The sequence below is a fragment of the Gopherus flavomarginatus genome, chromosome 13 (assembly GCF_025201925.1).
Source record: "Gopherus flavomarginatus isolate rGopFla2 chromosome 13, rGopFla2.mat.asm, whole genome shotgun sequence".
NCBI classification, from domain to species: domain Eukaryota; kingdom Metazoa; phylum Chordata; order Testudines; family Testudinidae; genus Gopherus; species Gopherus flavomarginatus.
Window position 1 is genome coordinate 13,037,432 of NC_066629.1, and position 24,042 is coordinate 13,061,473.

At 44.3% G+C, this 24,042-nt stretch overlaps 1 protein-coding gene across 6 annotated transcripts; it reads left to right on the plus strand.

Annotated features, from left to right (window-relative positions):
- Positions 1-746: 746 nt before the first annotated feature.
- Positions 747-23,842, plus strand: FAM118B (family with sequence similarity 118 member B). 6 transcript variants are annotated; one of them, XR_007769155.1, is made up of 10 exons: positions 832-930; positions 6,927-7,033; positions 10,478-10,554; positions 13,095-13,175; positions 15,889-16,141; positions 17,221-17,448; positions 19,378-19,506; positions 20,922-21,207; positions 22,810-22,963; positions 23,368-23,842. XR_007769155.1 is itself a non-coding variant. In XM_050921722.1 (9 exons), the coding sequence occupies exons 3-9, from the start codon at positions 13,102-13,104 to the stop codon at positions 23,406-23,408; spliced, it is 1,068 nt and encodes a 355-aa protein (XP_050777679.1). In that variant the 5' UTR covers positions 832-930; positions 6,927-7,033; positions 13,095-13,101; the 3' UTR covers positions 23,409-23,842. The 6 variants fall into 6 exon arrangements, 2 of the variants coding, with proteins under 2 accessions (XP_050777679.1, XP_050777680.1); XR_007769157.1 differs by lacking the exons at positions 832-930; positions 10,478-10,554 and adding an exon at positions 747-825; XR_007769154.1 differs by lacking the exon at positions 10,478-10,554.
- Positions 23,843-24,042: the final 200 nt, after the last annotated feature.

Consider the following 24,042-nt stretch of genomic DNA (forward strand, 5'->3'; position numbering starts at 1 on the left):
CTGTCACACTCCCGCATTTTGCATGGTTTTTGCAGCAACCCTTTGGGTCTTAAAGCTTGCATAGGATTTCCATCCAACCCCCTATAGGTACTTTAGTGAGAGGGCTGTGCTAAGTTTCCCTGGTTTCTCATCCCTCCATAGCCTGGCCAGCAGGGTGCTGGCGAGCCTTGCCCAGGTTTCTGTGGGGTGGCACAAGGACTAGTCCAGCTCAGCTAGGAACCAGGCCTGAGTTATGTGTTTTCACACCCAAGGCGACAGGCAGGGACTGCCCATGGGGAGGATGACTGGAGAGTGCCTGGGTCCCCCAGTCAGCCCTAGGGGGACCCCAGCCAGGCAAGGGCCCAAGCCCTGAAGCAGCAGCAGCCAGGTTCCTCCTGAGCCCCAGGAAACAGGCAGAGACATCAACCCCCTCAACCAATATCCTAACACAGAAAGATGACTGAGTGCACAAGCCACCCACGGTTCCCTTTATATAGCCCATGAAACATCGCGATAAGACACAGGGAGGGCGCGAGGACAGCTGGTTAGTGCCGAGCCCGAGTTCTCGCGGTATTTCCCCTCACCAGCCTACGCGGGTATGCTCTTGAGGGAGGAGCCGACGCACGCTGCCCCGCCCAGGCAGTTCTGGAGCTCTGCGACCCGCCCCCTTGCCGCTAATGGACCAATGGAAAGCGCGGGGAGGAGCCTTTTCCCCTGCCCTTCTCTCCCTTCCTCGTTGGCACGAGAGCGAGGCAGGAGCTGGGCGTGCGCCTGCGCAGAACGGAGAGCAGAGGGCGGGACGAGTCTGCGCAGAGGGAGGAGTCGCGTCTGTCAGACGCCTCAGCGGTAAGGCACGCGAGGAGAGTGGAATGCGCTTGCGCGGAGGAAGGCGTGGGCCGGCGGCGGAGGGAGCCCGTGGGCCGGTAACAGCGGCCGGGGCGCTACAGGCAGGTGAGTTGGCGGCGGAGCCTGGCCGGCCAGAGTAGCCGGGCCCCCCTATGCCGCTGTGCTGCGGCCGGCTCGGCTCCTGCAGCGCTCTGAGGGGAGCGTGCCCGGGATAGTCCCGCTCTGGGGCGGGGCGGCTGGTCCCCGGGCGGCGGTGCTGTGTGCCCGGTGCTGCTCACCTAGCACTGAAATGCAGCCCCCTCTGGGGGGGGGCGGCTGGTCCTCAGGGCGGCGGTGCTGTGTGGCCAGTGCTGCTCTCCTAGCTCTGAAATGCAGCCCCCTCTGGGGCGGGGCGGGTGCCCCCCGGGGCGGCGGTGCTGTGTGCACGGTGCTGCTCACCTAGCACTGAAATGCAGCCCCCTCTGGGGCGGGGTGGCTGGTCCCCGGCCGGCGGTGCTGTGTGCCCGGTGCTGCTCTCCTAGCACTGAAATGCAGCCTCCTCTGGGGCGGGGCGGCTGGTCCCCGGGCGGCGGTGCTGTGTGCCCGGTGCTGCTCTCCTAGCACTGAAATGCAGCCCCCTCTGGGGCGGGGCAGGGCGGCTGGTCCCCGGGCGGCGGTGCTGTGTGCCCGGTGCTGCTCACCTAGCACTGAAATGCAGCCTCCTCTGGGGCGGGGCGGCTGGTCCCCGGGCGGCGGTGCTGTGTGCCCGGTGCTGCTCTCCTAGCACTGAAATGCAGCTCCCTCTGGGGCGGGGCGGCTGGTCCCAGGGCCGGCGGTGCTGTCTGGCTAGTGCTGCTCACCTAGCACTGAAATGCAGTCCCCTCTGGGGCGGGGCGGCTGGTCCCAGGGCCGGCGGTGCTGTCTGGCTAGTGCTGCTCACCTAGCACTGAAATGCAGTCCCCTCTGGGGCGGGGCGGCTGGTCCCAGGGCCGGCGGTGCTGTCTGGCTAGTGCTGCTCACCTAGCACTGAAATGCAGCCCCCTCTGGAGTGGGGGGCGGCGACTGGCAATGCTCTAGGGCAATTGCTCGCCTACCATTAAAATGGAGCTGTCATCGTCGCTGACACTTACATGCCAGCAAAACTTTGTTGTGTTGACCGGGCCTCCCCCTAAAGACCTTTTCTTTACTAGGAAGAAGGTGGGTTTTTTTAAGCATGTTGGCTAATCCTTGCTAAAATCTTACTGTAAATTGGTGGGGCATAGCTTTAATGTGTTAGCTCTATTCAAGGACTGTTTTCCTATTATAGATGTGGCCAGGTTAATGTTTTGATAACTCCCTCTCCCTTTTGCTGACCAAGAAAGGACCAATAAATGCTATTTCTAGTGTATGAGGAGTGGAAACATTGCTTAAGATAGTTTTGCTGTGTCACAGATTGACAGGGTCTGGGCTATACCCTGGCCTTTAAACAGTGTGCTGGGAGTTACCCATTAGTGTGTCAGACCCTAAAAGATTACAGTTTTCGGCACGGATAGGCCGTGCGGCTTTAATGCCTCGTAGACTGGGTTTTCGGGCTCCAAGACTTCTGTTTGTCACCATGAGCGCTAGTGCTGCACAGTGAATCTGACTGAGAGACTTCTGTTCAGAGACTTTAGTATTTGCAGTGATATCAAGCACCTTTTCCAAACGAGATTAGGTTTTGAGTCAGTTGCAATGCAGCATCTAGAAGTACTTAACTTTTGCTTCTATATGCTAACCTAAGGCAGATTTTGCACTGGCAAAAGCTGGGGCTCGGCCAAGCCATCCTTCTGTAGAATTCATCTCTGCTCTCCCTGTTCCTTTTGTCTCTGAGTCCCATGAGACTGCTCTGTGTGTGGGAACCCTGAATGAGAGCTGCTGTGTGTGTCTGTGAACACTTCTTATTGCAGGTTCCTGACATTTCCAGTCCATTGTCCTTCTGCTGCCAAATAACACGGAGTTCACATGTTCAGCCTGTCTGGGCCTTCTGTTGTTAAGTGTTAATGTTCAGTCGTTGGGGTTTCCATGGTTTTTTCTGGGTCTTCTGTCAATATGTTGATTCCAGACAATTCTTGATGATGCCTTCATCTCACCCCAATCAGCTGTGGGACCCGAACACCTCATGTCACTCCTCTGTTCCAGGAGAAGTGTTTTCACTCCCCTGCATCCAGTAAGTAACAATACCAAATCAAATTGCTCAACCGAGACTCCTGTTGTACATAAAATTATTATAAAAAGCTCCCACTTTCATCACTCTCTACTGTTCCCAGCCCCTTGTTTGCCTCTTATGCAGAATCCAGCTGACATCTTGAACTTGGATCCCAGCCCAGTTCTCTACCACTAGACCATGGGCTCTACCCCTTTTTGACTCCCTTGCATATTAAGGTATTTCTGTTAATTATTCAGAGGATATCTTCCCCCTCCCTCCCATTCTCCTTGACCAAAATAATGTTCTGGTCTTGAGGTAAAGGTAATCGCCAATCGCTTAGTGATAGACCTTCTTTTGGTAAGATGGGTTGCTCTGTAAGCCCCTTATTGTCTTCTGTCAAGAAATTGGAGATCTTCCATACCCACTGCTCCAAAGGGTATTCGATGGATTAGTGTAATACAGGTTAAGTTTCAGTTGTTAGGTTTTCAGTGTTCTTAGAAAATTTGACATCTGACTTGTTCTGGTTTAACCTGAATCTAATGATTTCATCCTCTCATGGGTTTTGGTAGTGTTTGGAACCTGTCCTCACCCTTTGATCTCACACATAAAGAACTCACTTTAAAATGTTGGCAACACCTGGTTGTTATGCCACTAGCTTCCTTGTTCTGTCTCTGTAGGCCCTGCAGCCCTTGTTCTGTACTGTGCCTTCTGATGCAATCTTGCTTCTGTCTTACCCCTTTGCTAAAAATACTCATTCTATAAACTTAAAATCCTCTTTTGGGGTTGCATACTCCTATTTTTTTGAGGGATTTTCCAGCAAACCCTTTAAAGCTGATTGATGTCAACTTTTTTTTACTGTGTGCAGTCCCAGCCCTGAAAGCCTCCATGCCTATTTACTGATTTCTCTTACTCTGTATCTTCTTTCCCCTCACCTGTCTCACTTTTTTTGATTGACTCAGGTGTTTCCCTAAATGAATGATGCTGTTCCTTCCCTTAAGGACTGAGCTTGCTGCCTGTGTAGTGCCTGCCCTTGGCCAAGCTTAACTCTTGAAACTTTCACATCCCAAGTAGCACAACATAGGATGGTCAGCCAGAGAGGAGTACTTGAAAATAGTTGTTTTGCAACTGAAATTTCTGAGCTTTTATTAAAGTGACATTAACGTCGCGGTCCCACAGCAGTTACGATCATAAACCAGTCATTTTAATTTAGTATTGAACAGTCATTTTAATTGTTCAATATGTGAATAAAATGTGTAACTTGCAGACAAAGTTCTTAGGTTGACCCAAGATCAAACCAGACAGTCTGGTTCAGCTTTGCAATGGGTGAACTATCTAAACAAATTCCTTACTATTTATTTCATTTAGCACTTCCTCATGACAGCTCACTCCTCTTCAATAGTTTTGCTAGAGCCTTAACAAGCTGGCAAAATCTATAAAGAGTTAGCTAGTTTGGGACCTCCCTGGTGAAGTTAACAGGCTTCCCATATGAAGTTTAATCAAATAAGTAAATTAATCTCCTGTTTTCAGATCAAGAATGATGGGTTATCTAGCATGTAATCAGTTATAATTCTGGAGAAGCAGCCTCTCATTGTTGGGAACATATTGGGAGAAGCAAGTAGTATAGGTGGAAACTCAAGTACAGACTTAGTTGTTGAGGTTACAGATAAATAGGTAACCAGACAGGAGCATATAGAGGGATGGGAGTATGAAAAAAGCAATACTATTGAATTCTGATGTGTGTAGCAGGATGACGATGCCAAATTAGTGTCCTGTAACTGCCTCCCTGCAATTCTTGTCCAACCAGCTGCTCCAGGACTATTGCATAGAGTATTGTCTCAACATTTAGGTAGGATGTAGGAAATCTAAAGAAAAACAAAAATAACTTGAGAATTAGAGGATAGGTCACTTGAAGAGAGACCATGGGAGCTGAATTTATCTAGTAAAAGAGATGACTTTGTGCGGGGGACGTAATCCCAGGGGTGACCTTGGTAGATAACGATGTGTTGAAGGAAGGCAGTGCTTAATTCTCAGAAATTGGTAGGAGGAATGATCTGAAGTTAAGGGAGGAAAGTTTGGGCTAGATAGTAGGAAAGAATTCTAAGCTCCAAGGGGGATTATTTAGAACACAATCACTGCTGAGATTCAAGAACTGGTTAGACCAAAAGTTACTGAGGTGATTTGTGTGGCTTCCAGGGTGGATAAAAATCAATGATTTAAAAAGAATAAAAATAAAAAAATTGTTTTTTTAATAGGTTTTTTCCCCCCAAAATCCAATCTAAAGATAGCTTTGAGCTATAATGTATCTTAATTAAAACTATCTCATCATGGAATAGAGATTATAAATTCTAATTCTAAAGTATGAGACAATATATTAATGTAATGTTTAAGAAAAATATTGTAAATGAGTTCCAATAGTTCATGGATTAGGGACCCAATTTTATGGGTTTCCACAAGCTTCTGTATAGATTATTTAGGTTAATCTTTCTGTCTACCCAATGGGACTCAATTCTCAACCTAGAAGATATCATCAGAGATGCTTAGTTTTGCAGTTATCAGACTGTGGATATGTCTCCCCAGAGGTAACATGCTTGTTAACAGCAACAATATTTTAAAATATATAGAGGTGAGAAATAACAGACCTCAACCCTATTGTCCCTCTGCAAGTTTGTGTACACAGAGTCAATCCCTTACCCCTCTCAAAGTGCAAAGTTTCAAAAAGTTCCGTGAATAGAAGATTGTTGGGGGCAGAATAGATCTGGACAAGGAGAAGTCTGGAGATAAATGTGAGAAGCAAGGGACATACGCTTTTTGTTAAAATATTATATGTTGAAGAAAAAGAATCCAGAATACATAATGTTGTTGTTTTAGTTAAATAAAACAATTTAACTGTCTGGTGGTGGTCTCCTCCTAATACAGCATGGCAAGAAAATCCTCCAAATATTAATGATTAACCTGTTGAATTGGAGATCGTTCACCTCCCAATGACTTCATAAATATCTGCTTCAATTACATTTGGTAAATGAAATAACCAAACAATCATTCATTTTCTGATATTGCTGCAAAACTAATCTGAAAAGTTTTCAAAATAAAACTGGTTAAAAATGTATAGTGTGTACCTTCTAAAAATGAAACCTACATCTATCTCTGAGTTGTGAAGAATGTGTATTAAGGTTAAAACAACCAACAAGAGTGCACTTTTATGTAGAAAACCGCAATTAAATCAAGTCTTCCTGACTAGTGATTTAAATCATGATTAAAATAAATGTGATTGAAATCAAAACCACCCTGGTGGCTACTTTTTGCAAAATGCGGGGAGCAGACAGTATTGCACAACATTGCCAGAAAAGCACAGTTATCTTTGATTCTGTGTCTTCCTGCTGCAAGATTGTCAAGCAAACACCCTAGAATTGCTTCCATAAGGGAAAAATAAACTTATTAGTTAGGTAACCAAGAATTTATCAAACATACCAACTCATGTTTTAGGGGTGTGTGACATTCTTCAGTGAACTGATTAGAGTTAAAAGATCAGGTGTCTAACATCTATAGGATTAGACAATGATAATGTCTATCTTCTTCATACAGAGCTCTTGTTTGTTGTGTGCTATTGTGCCTCCTGACACACAGATCTTTGTTTTGAGAAGTATAATACTTCAGAGATAAATTGGTCTGTCATCAGTTACTGTTTTGTAAGTGCAGTCAAGGGTTCTTTAAGGTACATCTCATTACTTGCTCCTGTATCTAAGAAACATCTGACCATTGATCTCCTCTCTGTGTCATAATGTGGGAATGAGAGCATGTTGTGTAGAACTGGCAAGAAACTCTTACGTGTTTGGAATCTTCTTAACTTTTCTTTTTTCTTTTTCCAAAGAAATGAGCTGTAGCCCACAAAAGCTTATGCTGAAATAAATTTGTTAGTCTTTAAGGTGCCACAAGTACTCCTGTTCTGTTCTTTTTGCAGATACGGACTAACACGGGTGCTACTCTGAAACTTAACTTTTCCTTGGATCTGCAGTGATACAATCTAATCAAAGGGATGGTGAGAGGGCAGCAGAACAAAACATAAAGGTAAGATAACAGTGAAGGGATAATCTATTATATTTGATAGTACTCATTGCATGGGCAGTCTGGTAATGTTGCAGTTCATTCTTTGCAGAAATTCAAAATGAGGTAGAAAAAGACACAGCTCTTAAGTGACATTATATCCTAAATCATGCTGATTCAGCATCTGCTCTGATGTCTGTATATAACTCCATATCTTAGGGACCTCCTTACTTGAATTACTTTCTCTTGTTAAAGACAACATATTTGTACAGCTAACTCCTAAAACTGCTGGGGACATGCTACTCCAAACTCACATGAAGTCAGTGAGAATTTTGGAGCATGCAAAAAACGCAGGATGAGGCCCTAGATCATGGGTAATCAATTATTTTTTTGTGAAGGTATAATCAATAGCTAGATTTCATGGAGGCAGTCTGATTGCAGTCTGAGACACATTTTTCACGGCTGTGAATTTGTGTGTATTACATCTGCATAGACTAAGTGTCTAACCATTCAGTAGCTGAGGGGAGAGCACTGTGCAAGTCCATGAGGGAATCAGGCGGCACTTACCGATGAGTATGGCCTGCATCTGCTGACTGGCCACAGCTGCCAAGGGGGGAGAGAGGCCTCACTTAGTCACTAGCAGTACACGTAATCACTGCACATGTGAAGCAATTGAGCTTTACTCAAAGATGTTGGGGGAACGGTCAGAACCAGGGAGCTGGACTGTTGGATCTGTCAGAGATAGGCATTGGTAAGGTTAAGATATTTGTCATGGTTATTTTTAGTACAAGTCATGGACAGGTCTTGGGCAGTAAACAAAAATTCATGGAGGTCGTGATCTGTCTGTGATGCTTACTAACAATAACGGGGGGAAGCTGACAGCCCGAGCCCCACTGACCAGCGGGTGGGAGCAGCTGACAGGTCCGACTACCTGGAGCTGAAGGTCACACAAAATCATGGAATCCGTGACCAACTCATAGCCTTAGGTTTTGGCTATGGAGGTTTGTTCTTGCCACGTATTCTGCCTCCTCGAGGTGATGTCAAGGTTCCTTAGGGGACTTGTCCAAAAGGGCTTGCCTTGAGCTAGAATGGTGTCTCCATGGATTAAACACATCTTTAGAGGGGTAGGTATCGCACGTCTTGCACTATAAGGAGCAAATTCTGCAAGACAACTTGTCACCCGTGTCAGAAGGGCAATGTTGGACAGAACTGACTGCCGGGCCAGATTTTGTCAGGTTCCCGGTACCTGCCATATGCATTGTTTCGTTTACCTGAGTGTCTACTAGTAGAGTGTGAGAAGAGCTGAGCCACGCTGCGGAACAATATTCTGCTACAGAATAGCACAAGAGAAACCCATATTTCTCTGGTTTGGTCTGCCTACCAACTTAAGTTGGTATAACTGTGTCATTTAGGGGTGGGAAAAATCCACACCCCTGAGAGACAGTTACACTGACCTAACTCCTGGTGTAGACAGCACTGTGTCGACAGGAGGGCTTCTCCCATCAACATAGCTTCCGCCTATCGGGGCCGTGGAGTCCCTTCGTCAATGGGAGAAGCTCCTGGTGTCTTCGCTAAGCACTGCCATGGTGCAGCTGCAGCACTGTAAGGGTAGACAAACCCTCAGTGTCTGCACATTGGCTTTTTAGGCGATCCAGCTGTTTTGCTGATCAGGTTGTTTCTTGTCTTTATTTTTGGCAAGGCTTTGGTAAGATGTTCCTTGACTTTCAAGAAACGGTCCAGTAGAACACCTAGATACAGACTTTGGGTTGTAGTCTTCCTATGTCCATTCAGGAAGATGCGGCGTACTATGCAATGTATTGCAATATTTATATGATCTATGATAGAAGCTATCTATGCCCTTATATTGAAGATGATACTTCTATTGATCAGGCTTTTCACCACTAAAATATGCTTTAACTTCCTCAGTTGGGGGATCCATTGATATCTATTAGCAATTGTGCTAATCTGTCTGTCTGTTAGCAGTTGTGCTTTTGCTACAGACTTCCTGTGTGACCTTGAGCAAGCCACATAATTTTTCTGTGCCTCGATGTCCTAATAAGTAGAATGGGTCTAATCTGTAGAATAGCTGTGAGACTGCCTGTCTTGTTTGTGTTGAAGCATTTGGTTTTACTGTAGTTGTACCCTCATTCTTCTCATCTGAATGCTTTTGCACAGCTGTCTGACCTGTTCTTGGTCTCACTGATTGTGTCTTGTCTAAGTGTTATGGATTTATTGTTCGTGTAGGTTTTATACAGCTTTCGATGACATTTGTATAGATTTAAGGATGATCCATTTTAAAAATCACCTTGGTTGCACATAGTGGGTGTTATATCTCTTGACTCTGCATACTCATTTCAAATCAAAGCGTAACTCACTTCACATTATCTTAAAAACCTTTTCTAACCTGCATTCAGCATTGTACAGAGCTGTCAGGATAAAAAGCTCAGATTTTCACTCCAGGAATAAGATCAACAGGAGCTAGTTATCACAAGATAAATATGAACTGACTTTCTCCATTGTGGAGGAAAAAAAATTTGACTTATTCAAACCATCTGAAAAATGCTTTTGGTCTTCCCTTCCTCCATAGAAGAGGGATAGTCTTATGATGGGAGAATAGGATTCTGGAGCCAAGAAACCTTAAGAGCTTGATGCTCACGCAGTCTCCAAAGTTATTGTAGCATAAACTGGGATGTTTCAGGAAGAATGAACAATTGTGTTTTGTCTGCATGTTGCTACTATCCATTTTTGTCTTCACTTTTGTTCTTCATTGTGCTTCAATTCACAGCAATACCAGCTAGCATAAGACTCCCCTCTGCAGCCGTCAGGCGCTGTATAATGCCAGTGCCTAATAACCTGGCTCAAAAGATGCTCATTTTCTCTCAGTTCCATCCCCCCTGGAGAGCAGCCATTTTGCCCTGGCATATGACCTGGAGACTTACATTTCTTGATTCTGGAATTAAAACCTTGATCTTAAGAACAGTAATCCCTGCCAGTAATAGCCTGACTGCTGCTAATGCTTTTAAAGTAAGCACTCATTCCTAGTCAGACCTCAGGAGAAATTTCTCTTGTTTTGAAGATTCAGTGTCATGGAAAGGTCTAGTTCCTGACAATAACTTAGACACATTGTCCAGTTAAGTTAAAATCCAAATTTATTTTAAAAGGCCCTTCGTACCATAAATTCACTTTAAAAAAATTGTCTTCCCTAACTTTCCAGGCTGAGTGAAACACACAACTATTCAGTTTAACTTTTGTTTATAGTCAGTTTCACGTTGACTCCCATGGCTAAGCACAACTTGAGTTTGCAAGCAGTACAGGGAAATGCTTACATCAAAACTCCATGAACAGTTTTGATATTTGAATGTCAATTGCCTGATATATGATGAGGTGAAACTAATATAAAAACTTACACAAAAATATATTGAGTCAGAAGGAATGTGGTGAAATTATTTTCATTTTGTACACTCACAGGTATGTACAAGTGTTGTGGTGGTCAGTGTACTGCAGAAAAGAAGTAATCCAATGCAGAAGGTCAAAACTTTCTAGAAGTGAGTGCCCCCTTCCAAAAAGAGGATACTAGTAAAGGCCATCTGAGGCCTACAAGAGGCACAGCCTGCACATATTATATCAGCAAGTGGGACGAAATCCAGGGTGTATTTTGAGTTCTGTAAACAGTACTCATGAGGATCTCACATTGCAGGCCACACTGGTAACTTGGCCTGCAACGTACAGGAGGTCAGACTGGATCATTGCGAGGGTCCCTTCTGGTCTTGACATCTGAGTCTTACTTGCCAGAAGCTTGGGAGCTGCATATAGCAAATATAGTCTCTTCTGCACTCTCACACCCTCAAATCATCCTGGGTCACAGTGTCAGCTCTGTGAGCTGAACCTCTGGATTCTCCATCTTTGTTCTCCAGTCAGTGCGGTAAGATGTCCATGCAGTAATCTGTTTCAGAGGTGATTAGGGGACCGCCTGTCCCATGGGATACTTTCTGCCCTGCAGCTGAAAATGTGATGGCTCAGACAGGAAGAGATGGTGATGAAACTGCCATGTCACAGGGATATGTAATTCAAATTAGAAATGAGACCTGCTGGACCATCCAGTCTATGCTGGTGCCTGTGCAGGATGATTCCCTCCCTACAGTGCTGGGTGGAAGCTGAAGATGGAGATGAGTGACAGTGACTCACCTGTATGTGGTGCTACCATAGATTTCACTGAATGTTTTAATTTCCTTAAAAATGCCATTATCCCTGTTAACAGATCTTTATCATATTAATGTGCACAGCAGCACTTATGTTTGTGTATGTTAAACCTTCAACAACACTGATAGATTCTATTGCAAAAAACAGATCTATTTAAATGTGTCACTGAAATAAACTCAAGTCTATCAATACAGGCTGAATGTAATGATTGTAGCTTTCAGCAACATTTAAATTAAATCAACTGGAACTGGCTGGCTGAGGTTTCCAAAAGGCTCATACTCTCTGATTCAGTGTAATTTTGCCATTATAGTGGCCAGGCAAGTAAGAGTCCTTCCCCTCCAGAGTGTACCTTAAAGCCAACCACCAAAGTCTCTACCCTACTGAATTTCTTCAGAGCAGAGCATGCTAGCTCACACCACCTTCAGGTGTGTTGTGTGTGTGTGTGGTGTTCAGTGGATGTAAACGTAAATCATGTGCTGGTTCATGCTGAAGGCTGGTTTTTTGCCAATGGAATTCTAAAAATATGATGTGTCCTCTCTTCTTTGCATCCTAGTAATTCCTGTTGGACACTGATGCAAGTCAGGCACATGTATCAATGGGAGCCTGCGGTAGGCTTTTCCTAATCACCATTTAATGTGCTTTGTCAGTGTAAGCTATAATTGAGCATCGTTCTAGTTCTGGAAACCAGTGACACTGTCGATACAGACCCCAGTATTGCATACAGCTGCATTACCAGGGGTGCGTGGAAATTAGCCAGCAGTGTTTGATCTGCCTTAAAAGCTGTTTGACTCAGGGGTCTACTCCTCTGTAGGTCATTTGTTCAGATCTGGCCCAGGTTGAATGGGCCTCTGTAAAAATAAATTATAGTCTCAGGCTAGTTGCTACTGAACGGACTTCCATGTCACAAAAATGGCCATCACATTTAGCACAAACTAGAATCTTGCTGGCCCTTTTGAGATGGCCTAGGACTGAGTAGGCAATAGAGATTGAGATATACCCTCTCTTCCCCTTATGGAACAGTCTTGCTCCGGAGGGACTGACTTAGTAATAGGAGAAATATACTGGCAATTCTCCTGACCAGGGATTTCATTTGAAGGGGTATTGACAAAGGGTTTCAGGTATAGAATTTGACATTTAAATTGTCAGCATGAAAAAGTCTTCTGAAGTCTAGATATATAATGAATTATCATTTGTGCATCACTGAAGAAGAAAAATCAATCCACAATGGCCTCTTTTGGAAAGTCAACAAAATCTTTTGTGCGTACTCCTGCTGGCCCTGGAGCAGCAAGTTTGTTCTCAGAGAGATGCCAACATTGCCCAAAGAGGCAGGCCAACAAACCAAGATGAGTGGGCAAGGTAAAATGAAGGTGTTTGACTAGAATTGAGGTATTGCCTTGATGCCAATGCTAATATCTTAGGGGAGATCTGCTGCATAGCTGCAGGGGAGAAGAGACGATTCCAGTGTCAGGCTGGCCTCAGGAGTTGTTATGCAGTGGCACAAGGATTATGAATGCTTTTTAAAACCAAATCAACCATGTTAATTTCAGCTCTAGAACCTGAGTGAAAAATGTTAGTGGGGAGCTGGTAAGGAATTCTTACTTTTAAGCTTCTGAGAGGATATGTTAGCTAATGAGGAGTTTGAAACTATTTGTGATCATTAGCATTAGAATAGTCTCCTGGATACTTTGCAAAACTTCATTAAAAATAATGTTTTTGACTCAGTAAAGATGAGCAGCTAGGTTGGAGCTGAAGTGCAGAGTCCAGAATAGTGCAATCCTTAGCCAGAAAGTGATAAGACTAAATATTTCTTCTTCCTTTACAAAGTTAGTTATTTAGACTGCTCCAAATCTATTAATTTTGTTCGTTGTAAATTTGTCTGCTACAGAAACTGGATGGCTTCTACAGTGAGTGTGAACTTGGATAAAGACGACACATTGGATGGAATACCACCTGTGAAAAAGCCCAGGTAAACTTACTTGTACTACATTGACATTGAAATATTAGTAGAGGCAAATGATGAGAGCTTTTTTCCATGACCCTGCATTCATTTTAGAAAGGGGTGTGACATGTGGCACTAAGACTCGGTGATCTTTCCAATGCTTATCTGACAATGTTTGCTGTCTTCAACAATCCATTATAACCACTGTTTTCTTGTCTGTGTGGATAAATATCTGTTTCTTTTTCTTTTTTTTGGGAGGGGGGAGAGTATCAGATTTTATATAAATTCTTTACATGAAACCTGTTTAAAATCTGAATTTAATACAAAATATGTTAGTCCACCTATTATAATCTCTTAAAACATTTAAATAAAAAATAAATATACTGACTTCATGAGGCTCTATCAAATATTGAGTGCAAGGCTGCTTTTCTATATAAAGGAGGACTTAGGGGCAGGGAGGGGGAATCTAACTGTGGAGGTAAAGCTTTATAAATATGGAACAATAGCTCTCGTACTGTATTAAAGGGTTGATCCTGTGAGAGATCCAGGGGCTATGCTACTGGGTGCAAGAGACTGGGGAAGTTACCACAGATGTTGGGACCTGACCTCTGACTTCAGGAGACACCATCATATAGCTCAGTGGTTCTCAAACTTTTGTACTGGTGACCCCTTTCACATAGTACACCTCTGAGTGCACGCCCCCCCAATAATTTAAAAACACTTTTTTATGTGTTTAACACCATTATAAAGGCTGGAGGCAAAGCAGGGTTTGGGGTGGAGGCTGACAGCTCTTGACTCCCCCAAGTCTAACCTTGCAACCCCCCCCAGAAGGGGTCCTGACGGCCAGTTTTAGAACCCCCGATGTAGCTCATTTCTGGGTTCCAAAAATATGTACCAAATTGAGGCTTTCCACTTGGTGATTTAAGTTGCCTTGGTTTAATTCAGTCCGTCCTGTTTCTTGTGATGTTTTAACCTGTAGGACAAGGGAGTTAAGATTAAGAAAATCCCCAGGACTTGTTCCTTCTCAAAGCAGAAAATAGCATCTGCTTTGCTTCAGTTTCTTTAACTCCCTATCATGCTGGAGGGTGCTTAGATATTAGCCAGCACTCAATGTTCTCTCTGAGTTGGTTCTGTGGAAAAGTGTCTGTCTGAAGAGCTGTTGGAGGAAGTGTATTCAACTAACCTGACTTATTTGCTGTGAGAAGGCAGGAAGATGGGTGAAATAATTTAAATTAAATAACTAAAAATATCCAGGTCTTTAATTTGGGGGGGGGGGGGAATGTTTCCTCCACCCTGCTGAATTTTAAAATGAACAGAGAGGAAGCTGGAAGTGTAGGCTGGCTTCCTAGGAATGCGATGATAGAAATGCCTACTGCTTATCAGTGTGGGAACCAAATCTTTCTTGAGCTGTTGTTGTTTAGCATCATCACTTTGTTTTGCTCATGCTCTGATACTCAGGATTTCAACCAACAGGATTCTGAAAATATAAAAAGGCCTGGTTAACATTTCACTCCCATACTACTAGGGAAAGCTTGTTTCTTTTGTAGACGATGGGGGAGAATTGGGGTTCAGAATTTATCACCTAAATTTTCTGAATAAACCAAATAGAGCCAGATTTACAATAGCAACCAATAACACATACTGCACAAACCAAAGGATCAAACAGTAGTTTTCTCAAATGGCAGCTAGCACACGGGACTGTGCGGATCTCTAAAGAGCTTTCAGGTCAATCTACTGCTGTACCCCCAGAACTTGGTACAGAACCTGCACTGAGACACAGGCACTGACTATGGGAATGTCTACACTGCAAAAACCAAATCAGCACTGCAGCAAGTCTGAGTCTGGATCAGCCGACTTGGGCTTGCGCTACTGAGCTAAAAATTGCAGTGTAGATGTTCCTGCTCATGCTCTGAGACCCGTTGCGGGAGGGAGGCTCTCAGAGCCTGGACTTGATCCCAAGCAGGAATGTCTGCACTGCTATTTTAAACCCCATAACTCAAGCCAAGGTTAGTTGACCTGGGCTCTGAGACTTGCTGAGGAAGGGGAGGTTGCAGTGTAAACGTACCCTAGGTATCTCTATATATTTACTTCCCATCCTGGCCGAGTGTCAAGAGTTTACAGATTGTTCCTTTTGTATTTGGCCTGCTTCTCTTTGCTCATTCTCTCAGTGTTACCTGAAACACTCTGGGCTCCCCTGCTGGGTAAACCCTGCTGTAGTTAGTGTGTAATCACCAGTGATGGTAATTCAATAGGGTGTTGATAAAATATGACTTAAAACATAGTACAGGTACACCGCCAGCAAAGTAAGGGGGTGGGCGGGCAGACAGTCCCTCTATAAGACTCTGTGTGGTCCAAGCTTAGAGACTGCTCCTTTTCATGGCTCACCAAAAATCCAGCCATCCTTCTAACCTGCATTTCTAGATGGGGCCAATTGCCAGGATCTCTGCTGTCCTGCAACTAAGGTTACTTGACTTACTCTGCTTTAGAAACTGGCCTGGGTGATGGGGCATTTTGCCTTAACAGGGCTGGTAAAGGACAAAATTGTGAATATCTCATACCTATAGCTGGCTGTTACTGGCCTGTAGAACTGTGCATTGCCTTTTGAGGGAACTCTGTCACGTCCTGGATGCCAACCCCTTCAGCCTTGTCCGTTGTCTCCTCTAAGTTCTGGGACCCGTGTGGGCATTTGGGACACTTATTTATGTCAGCACAAATGTGCTTCTCTCTTACTTCATTCCAGAAAACTGTTGCCAAGCCTTAAAACCAAAAAGCCCCAGGAACTTGTTCTGGTAATTGGGACAGGGATCAGTGCAGCAGTAGCTCCCCAAGTCCCAGCACTGAAATCTTGGAAAGGGTTAATCCAGGCCCTGCTGGATGCTGCTATTGACTTTGATCTTCTTGAAGAGGAGGAGAGCAGAAAGTTTCAGAAGGGTCTCCAAGAAGATAAGAACCTTGTTCATGTTGCCCATGACCTTATCCAGAAACTATCTCCGGTGAGTGAGCACATGCAGCAGGATTCATCAACTTCAGTGTGTAGAATGTGGGTTTGAGAGCAGGGGGATGGCCAAGGATTCTCCCCAGCCATTGCCCTGACTAGGCCTGGCTGGATCTTCCAGTCAAAGTTGGGTATTGCTCTCTCTGAAACTCATCCAGTGGTCCTGGGCCTGTCCTTGGGGCAACCTCAGGTTTGAGAGAGTTGGATGAAGTGGCTGCTCCCACCACTTAGCGTGCCAGGATCAAGGCACGAAACCAGTCTGGCTGGGATCAGTGAGATGGCTCCTCGGTCATGTGAGCTTGATGGCTCTGGCCCAGAAGGTCATGATGTTAGGGGCTCAGTTGCTTGTTTGTGATCAACTTGCTCTAAACGCTGTTTCCTTACCTAGTTGTATTGCAGAAAGTACCTGCTCCCTTAGCAGCCTAAAGTAAATGTTTTTTCCTTAGTGATTTACGGGTAAGCATGTTCTCAAAGGTGGGATGGCTGGAGGGGGTAGCCCTGAGGATGTGGTGTTTGGGGAAGAACATGCTTCTGAGTTAGGGGTTTTGGGGAGGCCTGGCTGCCAGTGGTCTTATTTCTGGGGTTATGGGTTCAGATGCGACCTCAGGCCTTGTGCTCCTACCAGAGGGCAGTACTAGAGGTGTTGCAGTTAAGTGTTCTATTTTGAATGATTAAATCTAGATCCCTTCTGCCTGCCTGAGTGTTCAGTAAAGAGTAAAGATCCCACTGTATTTGAAGGAAAGAGCAGGGTGCCTCGCTTCTGGCTCCAAACGATGAGCATATTAGACATGCCTGGACGGGCAGATGATCAGTTTGGTGTCCTGGCCAACATTCCATCTCTGCTGTTAATGCAGCCTTGCGCTCTAACCTGAAAGCTCTTTTCTGATCACATAAGTGCAGCTCTGTTTGCCTTACACATAATCTGTGTGCCCCCCCCCCCCGCTAACTCACTGCTTTGCAAAGCGCTTCACGCTATGTGTGTAGGCTTGTATACTGCCCTCGTCCCCAATGTATGAAAAGTGCTCCAGGAAATCAAATTCCCAACTCTGACCTTGATTTGTTTGATTCCCTCCACAGCGCACTAGCAATGTCCGCTCCACATTTTTCAAAGACTGTTTATATGAGGTGTTTGATGACCTGGAGTCTAAAATGGAAGATTCTGGGAAACAGCTGCTTCAGTCTGTGCTTCGCTTAATGGAAAATGGAGCACTCGTATTAACCACAAACTTTGATAACCTGCTGGAACTGTATGCAGCAGACCAAGGGAAACAGCTTGAATCTCTTGACCTTACTGATGAAAAAAAGGTAAATAGCGTGTCAGCCAGGCTGAACATTCTGCTCTTTGTTCACACACATCATAGGTCAGTGGTGGTAGAACATCCTGCACTGACGTGAAATGTCATGCTGTTGACACTGACATCACTTTATAGTGGTAGATAAAATACACCAGGCTGGATGATATGTAGTGTTGCATGTTTAAGTCTCTCTAGTATCCTGGGAGAGAAGTTGGTAAGAACAGTGAATCCTTCAAGTTCCTTGCGTCCCGAATGTTGATCCTTAGAAATGCTGTGATTGCTGGCGGACATCCTTGTAAATCAGGAGAAGCCTCCAGGCATCTTTAACAGCTTTCGTGCTGCCTTGATCTGTTGTTAGGACTCCTGGCTTGCACTTGCCAATGTACTCCCAGCTTTATTTAACTCCAGGTGGGACTTGGCTTTAAGATTTTGAACTATGCAGGAAGCTATATGCTCCAAACAAATCTGATTTATCTTTTTAGATAAAACATATTCCTTTTGGGGTGCATTCTAAAATATATAATGCACACAGGGTCATAACCTTCAAGGCCTTGCACAAATTAACCCATCTACTTTTCTGTTTTTTTTGTCTGCCTTTCCTTCTCCCATCCGCCATGTGGCGTCTTGTCGTCGTCTTCCTGTAATCTCTACTTTCTTCCATGTAACCCACCCGTTTTCCTGGGACCCCGTCCCTGATCCACTTTGTCATGTGTCAGAACTCTAGTTCGAGTCCCTCCTTGCTTCCCTAACAAGGCTTCTGATCCCTAGTTCTTCCCACGATGGATCAGTCAGTAGACAGAAAATCCTAACTTTATATTGCTTTATCCAACAGCACATTCTAAATTCCACCACTCAGTAACTTGGTGCTCTGCATCCTATTCCTGATCCTTACATTGTCAGTTTAGATCTTGGGCAAGAATCGGCTCTCCATACTGTCCATAAAGTAGCAGGCACGCAGCAGGGGCTATAGAAATAGTGTGAGGAGTTAGTGATCTTTTTTCCCCTTCATTAGGTCTAAGTAAAACATACCACAGTTCAATCACATTTCTAAACTCCAGTCTCCGACATGACCTCCCAGTCTGTACCGTTGGATATATTTCCAATGATACAAATGTAGCATTCTCAGTCATGGCAGGATTAAATACGGAGATGAGGTGTATAGGAATGAATTTGCAAACATGGTAAGAAACTATATGAAAATGTGATAAGGATTTTTTGTTGAAGCATACAAAGGCTAAACTGCTAAGCTTTCTCAAAACTGTTTTGGGTCTAGATTGGAAATAGAATAAACATGTAGATTTAAGAGAAATGCATATTAAAATATCAGCTTGTTTTATCCTTGCTGAGTTCTGAGTCAGGATTCCACCTTTTGCTATCAACAGTGGGTGACCGGGACAAACAACTGAACCTCTGGTGCAAATGAGCATTGAGGCACCATTTTAGTCTGAGGTATGACAGGCTGTATCCAGAACTCATGAGAGTAGGCACATGAAGGAGAAGCTAACTTTTCAAATAGACTGAAATTCAGTATGCTCCTGAAAAGCTACACGCTGTTACTAACTTGAAGCAATTACTGAAAAATGATGACTGCAAGACCTGCAGTGAGGAGCTTGGGAAGAGCATCTGGCTCCCCTATGGAGAAATGGCCCAAGCTGACCCTTAATGGGCCTTGAATAAGCACTGGCCTCCTGTGGTTTAGATGCCTTGAAGATGATTTGGGTTTGTTTTCTTCACATGCACTGGGATTTTTCTGCATCTCTTCTTCCTCTAGAGTTTCAGGAATGTTCCTTAACAGTTTAATTCCTGCAGCGTGCGATTTGACAAATGAAGACCTCAAGTAATGGCCCACTCTGCCCCCACTAACTTCTGACTTGCCCAGGAACCCAAATGGATGGGCACGTCTTGCTGATATTCCTCAGGCCGTGTTTGTTTTGTGCAGGTGCTGGAGTGGGCGCAAGAAAAAAGGAAGCTCAGTGTCTTGCATATCCATGGAGTTTACACAAACCCTAGTGGAATAGTGCTTCATCCAGCTGGGTATCAGAATGTGCTGCGGAATACAGAGGTTATGGTGAGCCTCCGCCTGCTTGTGCTCTCTTCCCTCCCTCCAGACCCCCAAGCTGAGAATGCTTTGCTTATCTACAGTCTTGTGCTTGTTTGGTCTTTTCCCGTCATCTTTTGGGGGTAATGAGGCTAGCTTTTCCAGTTTAATATTTCTGCTTCAGCAGAAAGTTCAGATTTCACGGAGTTCAAAAATCTTGGCTCGAAAGGGACAAGACTCAGACTATATTGAGAGGTGGGGTGTTTACATTTTCACTGTCACTTGTTGCTCATGGCAGACTTGGTGTTGGCTTTCTGCTGATATGATAGTTACCCCGAGAGGCTGAATTTGCTCTGCCTGGAGGTAGGATTGGTGGATAAAATCAATGTTTTTTCTACTTCTTGGCAATTGCTTCTAAATATCTATAGATCTCATGTGTCATTGAACACTGTCTTTAGTGTGGGACTAGAACATTTAGCATAGGATGTTCAGTTACAGGGTACAGAAACATCCAGAAACCCCCCTCTTGATCAGACAGTCTGGATTGAATTTCTCAGGCCTACTAAAGCCAACCTTCGTAAATTCGTTCTAGAAGAGTGGAAGAAAGCTGACGTGGTTTAAAAAGGGCAAACGGGATGACCTGGGTGATTATCGGCCTGTCACTCAGACATTGATCCCAGGCAAGATAGTGGAGCAACTGATGACTTAATTAATCAAGAATTAAGATGGTAATATAATTAATGCCAATCAACATGGGCATATGGAAATAGATCCTGTCCAACTAACTTGTAACCTCATCAAAATATTATGTTTGGTTGATAGCGGTAATCGTGCTGTAATGTACTTAGACTTACGTAAGGCATTTGACTTGGTATCGCATGACATTTTCATTAAACTAGTATTATATAAAATTAACATGGCACACATTAAGTGGATTAAAAGCTGGCTAACTGCTAGGTCATTGTAAATGGGGAATTGTGGTTCGGTGAGTGTTTCTCTAGGGGGTTCTGCAGGGATTAGTCCTACATTAGTAACATTTTTATTAATGACCTGTCAGAAAACAATTTGCAGTGACACAAATTAGGGGATTAGTAAATAGCTAAAAGGATAGGTCACGGACACAGAGCAGTGTGGAGTGCTTGGTAAGATGGGTGCAAGCAACTAATATATATTTTAATATGGCTAAATGTATACACCTGGGCTCACAAGGTAGGCCATACTTACAAGATGGGGGAATCTATCCTGGGAGTTTAGGGTGAATCCGGGTTTAAGATGAATGGGTGAGTTGCCATGGGATAGTGCGGTTATTGTTGGAGTTGGTAATAATTGCAAGGAGCCTGGGATGTAATTGGTAAAAGCCAACTAGTGTGTAGCTTGCACATTGTGAAGGCTGCCGTAAAACTTGCCCAAACTGCTAAGATACTTCTTATGGTTCCTTTTTAAAGGGAGAGATCCAGAAGCTGTATGAAAACAAATCCTTCTTGTTCCTGGGCTGTGGCAGGACTGTTGATGACACCACGTTTCAGGCCCTTTTCCTAGAAGCTGTGAAGCGCAAGTCAGACCTGGAACACTTCATGCTTGTGCAGAGGGGAGACGTGGATGAGTTCAAGAAGCTCCGTGAAAACATGCTGGATAAAGGGATTAAAGTCATTTCATATGGAAATGAATATGCAGACTTACCTGACTACTTTGAGAGGCTAACAAGTGAGATCTCCATGCGGGATCAAACAGGTACATAGTGATGGCCTCTGTGATGAATAGTAATGCACCACACCCTGGCATGCATCACCTCATCTCTCCAAGCCACTTCAGCAAGGGCTTCTGTGTTTAAATGATCGTTTAGCAAGCTCTGGGGAGCGGGGTTATAATGGTAAAGCCTAAGCTACCCATTCTCAGCCTTGAATCTCATTTAGGTATTACTGCCCCTTTCTCTACTCCCTCGGTGACACTAAAATACCAGTTAACAGAAGATTTGAATTACAGATTATGCCAAAGGAATAATCTTCAGTACTTTTAACATTTTGTTTATTACTCATGGAATCATTAGTTCTCCCCAAATTCTGCTGAAATAATGCAGTTGGGGTCTGGTTTCACTTCAGTGCTGGTTAAATGTAATTACAGGTTATTTTGGTACTGTTCCTCCTACACATCAAACATGACTTCTAGTTTGTTTTCTAGCAGTCATCATTTTCCTCCTCTCTGCACCTTCAGCAAAACGAGTGGTGCAATGTTCCTGCAGCTGGATTGCTTGATCTGCAAATGATTTAAAATAAACCAAATTCTGCCTCTTGCTGATACTTTGATGTATAAAAGGCCAAATATTTGGCTTCCTGCATTTACCTTGTAGAACTATCAGGGAAAGGAATCGACTTGCAGGAGGATAGCTAGCAAGTCCTGATTTATGCTCAGACAGCATGGCTGAAGGGTGGTTTGAGTTTCCAGCATTCCAGGGGGGAGGAGAAGCTTGTTAGGCCTTGAAGTTCATTGCCAAAGCAAAGCAATGCCTGATGCTCAACTTCATAGTGTTTGTATGTCTAACATAACTCTAGTTGTCTATAAATCAAAGAATCACATGGGGTAGCCATTACCACCTTCCAGCAGAACACTCCCATGCCAGCTCTGCCTGTTCTAATAGTTTAAAATGTTGCCACCTTGACCTTATTTCCCCTAGAGACAAGGAATAATGGTGGGGGGGAGAGAAGCACGGTGAGGAAGGGGGAATGGCAGGGCCCATGGAGCTGTGCTGGGAATCCCTGAAGTCAGCAGACATGAGAGGGGCAGGGATGATGTAATGAGCTCTGCCCTCCAGAAACTGCAGTGTATTGCCCCCTTCTGTAACAAGCCCTTTTCTCTTCCAACAATTCAGCTGTCTCTCTGTGGGTGCTTCTGTTTTTTCTAGCTCTCCAGTCATGCTGGCAGTCTAGACAGAGAGGACCTCCATTTCTAAGTAGAAAGCAGATTTTGTTTGAAAGTAGCTCAGGCCTTTAGCCATCAAAACACCAGACACACAAGCCAAATAGTTTCCTTTACTGGTCACCTTTGTAGTTCTGAATTCTACGTGTACGCTTCCAGTGTGAATGGTGGCTGCTCATGCAGCCTATAGTACCCTGCTGATCTAGATTTGAGGGGTAAGAGTGATCCTTCCTGGCCAAGGTGCAACTTGCAAACCACTCATTACCCATTCTCACATTGGGGGGGGGCACCATCACAGCAGGAACAGGAAACAGTGAGTTCCCTTGGGTTGTTCACTGCTTCAGGTTTTGTTTCCTGGGGTTCTAGTTGGATGTAGCCATACCAAATAACATTTCTTAAATGGTACCTTGTGTTCCCCAGGTCTGCCTAGAGAAGGACAGCTAAATGGCTCCTCTTCAGCCCACACTGAAATCAAAGGTATGGAACTTACTCTTGAAGCTCAAGAGAGATCATGGCAAAACTGATAATCCATTTGCCTGACCTATGGGGCAGCTCTAGAGGCATATGTCCAGAGGTGGGTATCCCTCTCCCAAAGGTAACTGCTGCTTGTGCATGGAAGAATGAATAGTAGCAGCTTTTAGATGTGCCAGTAATGCTGGATCTGAAAACACTAATTCAAAACCAACCATCTATCTTCCTCAACTGGCTGACTTTGGAGGGGTGGAATTGAAAGCAGCTTTTACTGAAGGTTAGCCAGGAACAGAGATCAAAAAAACAGCTTAAAGGCTGCTTGCACCTACTCACAAATTAACACTTACACAGAAGGGAGCATATGCTACTCTTCCTCTTCTGGGGGCTACAGCTGATCACTGGTGCTGGTAGGATCAAAATTAGCACTATGAGGTGCTGTGAGCAGTTTAATTAGGATGAATTAAATACTGTCCTAGACTTGTGTGAAAGGACATTTTAACTTTACAGAGGGTGCAGCACCTGAGCATCTACCCTTGCAGCTCAACTGACAGTGCTACTGGTTAATCTGAGTTAAAGACTCTGGCACCTACTGCACAGGCCTGTGAATCTCAAAGTCAGAAGAATCTCACCTTTTCAATAGCTAGTTCTTAAGCAGCTGTGTTCCTGCCACTCTAAAACCAGAAGCTAGAACCTACCAGACTTCATGGAGTCCCAGTTGGAAGGTCCTGGCTGGTGAAGACTGCTTGTAGTTTACACAGCCACTCTGATATCCTGTCTCTCAAGGTTGCAGAATCTGCAAGGAGAGTTTCTCTCAGCAGCAGCAGCCTTGGCAGTTTCAGACCTTGTACTTCTGTATTCTGTATACTTCAATGAAATGAAACTTGAGCAGTTTTTATTACTTGAAGCTCTAGTTTTCTAGTCCTTTCTTTATACTGTACAGTATTTTGTATGTGGGAGGTGTATTAAAAGCCTGCTTTACTTAGCTGTTTTGGCTTGATTGATTTCATTAGGGTGCAAGCTACCTGTACAGACCTAGGCCATGGCACTAGCTCAGTTTACAGTAGGGTTGAAGGGACAAAAGCTAGAGCAAGCTAAACTTTTAGTGTATGTTCTTGCCTATGCTGGTCAGGTACTGTCCCTCCAGCAAGAGAAACAACCTGTTCAAGGTAACTATATACACCA